Source organism: Octodon degus, unplaced genomic scaffold (assembly GCF_000260255.1).
Source record: "Octodon degus isolate 3935 unplaced genomic scaffold, OctDeg1.0 scaffold00007, whole genome shotgun sequence".
NCBI lineage: Eukaryota > Metazoa > Chordata > Mammalia > Rodentia > Octodontidae > Octodon > Octodon degus.
Window position 1 is genome coordinate 9,986,184 of NW_004524583.1, and position 5,007 is coordinate 9,991,190.

A 5,007-nucleotide genomic window follows, 5' to 3' on the forward strand; every position below is an offset into this window, starting at 1 on the left:
GACTGGCCCATGGTTGCGCAGGAGTGGAGCAGGGGTTAGAACCCGGGCAGCCTGGGCTCATAACCAATCTTTCTGTATGTCTTTTTCTTTCTTTCTTTTTTTTTTTTTTAAAGCGGAACCGGGGATTGAACTCAGGCACTTGCACTTGCCAGGGAAGCGCTTATTCCACTGAGCCATCTCCCCAGCCCTGTCTTTCTTTTTTTGGAGGGGGGCCTTGCTCTGCCTACCCCAGGGGTGGGACTGGCACTCCATGTAGTGCTGGGGATTGAACCATGGTTCCTGTGCTTGCCTAAGCTTGCCTGAGCAGGTGCCTTAGACCACTGAGCTATCTTGCTGGCCCAACCATTCCCTTTCTTGCTCCCACACTTGTGCACACACACACGTCCCTGTGTTCTCTTGTCTCTGTCTACTGGTATTTTCAGAGCCAGCTGAAACATCAGCACCCCTGGCTACGCCCTTGGCCTGCACCCCAGGCCTGCACCCCAGTTACTTTTCTCACCTGGGCAAGGCTGGAGGTGGTGCACCTCATCCCTCTCCCGTGGGTGGGCGGAAGCAGAAGGCCCAGTCTCCAGGACATGACAAGGCTCGAGCCTTGCTACAGAAGGGAGCTGCAGATGAGAAGGAAGGTGAATGGGGGGAGGTGGCTGCAGAATGGGCTGTTATGCGTGGAATGCAGCCTGGTCGCCCCAGGAGCTCATGCCCGCCCCAGGACCCTGGGGAGCAGGGCGGGCCTGGGCCTGACTCACCTGAAGTTCACCATGCCCTTGGTCTCCTCCAGCATCTTGACCAACTCCCCAACTTGGTTCCGGTTCATAGGGACCTTGTTTTGCTGAGGGCAAGGGTGAGAATGTTGAAGAGCTCTCTGCTCACCCCATTTCTAATGACCCCGAAACACGGCTCTCCTCTCAAGACCGTGCAACTGAGGGCTCAGAGCAGGCCGATCCCACTGTGCAGAAGGGCTGCAGGGAGCCTCTGTTCGTGGTTCCTTGCTGGACTCCCCTTCCCGGGGAGCAAGGAGGCTGGAGGACACCAGGGTCCAGGGCAGTAGGGACCCCGGGGTGAACATGAGCTCTCCTGTGCCATTCCTGCTCCCATCTCTGAGTCCTGCCCAGGCCCTTCCCCTTAATGAGTGTCTTATCCATCCCTGCCTGGGTGACCCAGAACCCAGAATGTCTCCTCCTGGGACACTCTAGTGATGGACCTTCTCATGTGCATTTCAGGGGGCCTTCAGCACTTTCGTTGTGTGGGGACAGTGAGGGGAATGTGGGATTTCAGGTCAAAGGCAGACCTCCTGGCCTTGGGTTGGATGGGAGGGGTAGCTCCCCTCACTCTGGTTCTCAGCTTCCCAGTAGCCAGATGCCATGGGCAGGGAGGACTCCAGGGTGAGGGACATGTGGTGTTTTGGGTGATCAGGGGTGGCACACAGCACAGGGAAGGACAGGAGGACAAGGGCAGGGGCTAAGGGAGGGCTTGGGTTTCTCAGGACCAAGATAAAAGAGGTGACTACAGCCAGGCCCAGGAAGCTCAGTGAAGTGTATGTTGTTCCCCTCTTCCCCTTTCCTTTCCCCTCCTCCCCTTTCCCTCTCTATTTTCTCTCTCTCCTCTTATTAGTATATAATTCCTATACATAATGATTGTATTCATCATAGGGAGTTGGTATATATGCAGTGTATATATCTAACACATTAATTGACACGAACATACATGTGCATGCGCACACACACACACACACACACACACACACACATGCACATGCACTCTCGGAGCCCACTGCCGCCAGGACCCGGCACACCTGTATCATAGCTTTCCGGAACTTGCCCACAGGCATCTCCAGTGCTCCAGTGGGGCTCAAGCTCCTGAAGAAATCCACCACTTGGATTTTGTGCTGGTCCACATAGCTCTGTGAGAGGAAGAACACACCTTACCCCGCTGTTAGTTCTCCCAGCGCTTCCTTCCCTGAGAGCCCCTCGATCGCCACGGAGCCAGAGAGGCTGAGCAAAGGGTAGGAGGCATCTCAGGAGCTGAAGTCTCTCGGTGTTAGCCTCAGGCTGTCAGGACTCCTGTTCGTGCCCCCCACCCCCAGCTCCCAGGACAGCGGCTCTATGCATTCTTCCACCCATCAGATTAACAAGTTCAGGGCCGGGGAGATGGCTCAGTGGAATAAGTGCTTCCCTGACAAACACAAGGGTCTGAGTTCAATCCCTGGTTCCGCAAAAAAAAAAAAAAAAAGATTAACAAGTTCAAGTCCATGCTGTTCTGATGCATTCAGGGTTGCCATGGAGACCCTATCTGCATACTTCACTTGGTTTGGAATGGCTTCTGTTAAGACTAGGATAGACAGCCTTGTGAAGTAGCTCAGAGGCCAAAGGACCAAACCATGGCTCTACGGGTATGGCTGCACAGATGGAGTGCCTGGGATCCCCACAAATGCACATATGGAAAACAATTTGTTAGAACACTTAAAAGTAAAATAAGATGGGAGTTGTGGTGTGTATTTGTAATCCCAGCACTCTGGAGGACTGAGACAGGAGCATTGCAGGTTGAAGGCCAGCCCAGGCAAGGTGGCAACTTAGTGGGATCCTGTCTCGAACTAAAACATAAAAGAACTAGGGATGTACCTCAGAACAAAGGCCTCGGGTTCAATCCCCAGTACTACAAAAAATAGATTTTCTTTTTAAGATTAAAAAAAAATTATTTATATGTTTGTTTATTTATTTGGTACAAGGTCTCCCTGCATAGCTCAGACTGGTAGTGATCCTCCTTTCTCAGCCTCCATGGCCCTAGGATTGCAGGCATGGGCCACCACACCCAGTTTCGGTGGCCGGCATGGAGTGCCCAGTGTTCAGGGTTGGCATAGCGTGCAGTACTGGGGACCAAACCCAGACCCTTGTGCTTCCAGGCAGGGGCTTAGACCGCTGAGCTACCTCCCTGGCCCTCCTTTTAAAACATTACATTGGAAGGCAATTTTAGATTAGCAAAATGAAGAAAATAACCCATAAATTAAATCCTACTATCTTGATGTATTTCTCTCTCTCTCTCTCTCTCTCTCTCTCTCTCTCTCTCTCTCTCTCTCTCTCTCCCCATCATCTTTCTGCTGCATCTACTGCTGCATACAACGTACTACACTAACGCATTGTGAGCACTTTTGTTTTCGTTTTGTTGTTATTGAGACAGACCCTACCATGTGGTTCAGGCTGGCCTTAAGCTTGCTGTGTAGCCCAGGCTGGCCTTGGACCCACCGCGAACGCTTTTTCTATGTCAGGAATATTTTTCTGGGTCCCTGTTTTGTTTCTTTTCCCTCCTGTGCTCAAAGCCCCCAGCCAGTGTCCTGCCCTGTCACAGGTGGGCATTCCTCAGCATGCTATGCTTCAGGGAGTCCTCTGGGCTCATCATGGGCCCCTGCTGGTCTTCCCCACACACCGTCTTCTGGAGACACTGCTTCTCACCCTAGCCGGGTGACCCCAAGTCTATCTTCAGCAGCTCCTGGACCTCCCGGCACCTCATCCAACTCTTCCCAAGAGGCTTCCTCCTGCCTTGCTCTGCACGCTGTTACTGCGCAGCGGCAGGGCTCGTGGTGACCCTCAGCCCACTCCAGCCCTCCCAGCAAGCTACCCAGAAGGCACAGGCTAGAGGCCCTCTCACGCAGGGTCTCAGCTCACCGCCTCCACCAACACCTGGGTGATGTGTGCGGGACAGGGGTTCGGCTGGGGAGAGGCAGCAGGGCAGCGTCCCGGCTTCAGCAGGAGTGGGATGGGGAGCGCGTGCCCAGTGGAGCAGCTTCCCACCCGAGCAGGAGCTGTAGCCATCTTTTTGGTTTTTTCCTAAAAAACTTTGTACTTTATTAAGAAAATGTCCACTGCATCCATGCCAGTGGACTAACGGTGGTAGTCTTATTAGCGGTGTAGGTTTCTCTTTTACGTGCCTATATACTTTTCGTTTTAGAGCCTTGGGTTTGGGAGACAGAATATGACTGGAATAAAAGCATGGAGGGTATAAAAGAAACAGGAACAAATCTGCCACACTACAGGAGTGGGCTGCGTGCTTCCTCCCTTCCCTTTTCTCCCTTCCTGTTAATCTTTTACTTGACAACATCAAATAAAATGTTTTGCAAATTGCATTTCTCGGGCTGGCGAAGTAGCTCAATGGAATAAGCACCTGGTTAGGCAAGTGCAGGCACGGGAGTTGGATCCCTTGTACAACATGCTGTGCCACCCCTGCCCCAAGGTGCGCTGAGCCAGCCACCCTGTTCCAAATACATCAAATTGCATTTATGTGAACATATCTTTCTCCTTCTCCTTCTCCTTCTCCTTCTCCTTCTCCTTCTCCTTCTCCTTCTCCTTCTCCTTCTCCTTCTCCTTCTCCTTCTCCTTCTTTTTGGTGGAACCGGGGATTGAACTCAGACCTTTGTGCTTGCTAGGGAAGCACTTATTCTACTGAGCCATCTCCCCGGCCCATGTCTATTTCTTCTATAGCTTCTTTTTTTAAATAATATATATATATTTTTTTTGGAACCGGGGATTGAACTCAGGCCTTTGCACTTGCCAGGCAAGTGCTTATTCTACTGAGCCATCTCCCCAGTCCTTCTTCTATAGCTTCTTGAAAGGAATGCAATTTCTATCTTTGGTTCTATAATAATAATACTAATAATACTACTAATAATAAATTATATATGCTAACATAATACCAGACATTTCTAGTCTTGCCATATAACTGAATCTCAGTATCTACGGTCCCAGAAATCACAGTTTTGATTTTCTCAATGGAGCCTTTGAGAAAATCATCAGCTGTATGTTAATTTCACTGATTCTTGTTTTCAGGGTTCTAGGGTGTTTCTCCTACAGATGCCTTCCAGGTTCTTATTGTCCAGAACAAAGAACTGGTTGGGACACGTAAAAAAGGTATCGAGGCTGTTATGGCTTGTGTGTAGGTGTCCCCAGTCCTCATGCGGTCACAGATGGGGCTTCTCAGAGGTGGTTGGATCTAGAGTGTGTGATGCTGGGACCACAG

The 5,007-nt window shown here is 51.0% G+C and overlaps 1 protein-coding gene across 1 annotated transcript in view; it reads right to left on the reverse strand.

Annotated features, from left to right (window-relative positions):
• Positions 1–507: 507 nt before the first annotated feature.
• The window catches only part of Lrrc74a (leucine rich repeat containing 74A), a 36,730-nt gene continuing 32,230 nt past the window's right edge, over positions 508–5,007 (reverse strand). The window contains 3 exon segments of the mRNA XM_023702430.1: positions 508–608; positions 747–829; positions 1,793–1,900. Of these exon segments, the coding sequence (XP_023558198.1) occupies positions 596–608; positions 747–829; positions 1,793–1,900 (204 nt within the window). The 3' untranslated portion in view covers positions 508–595.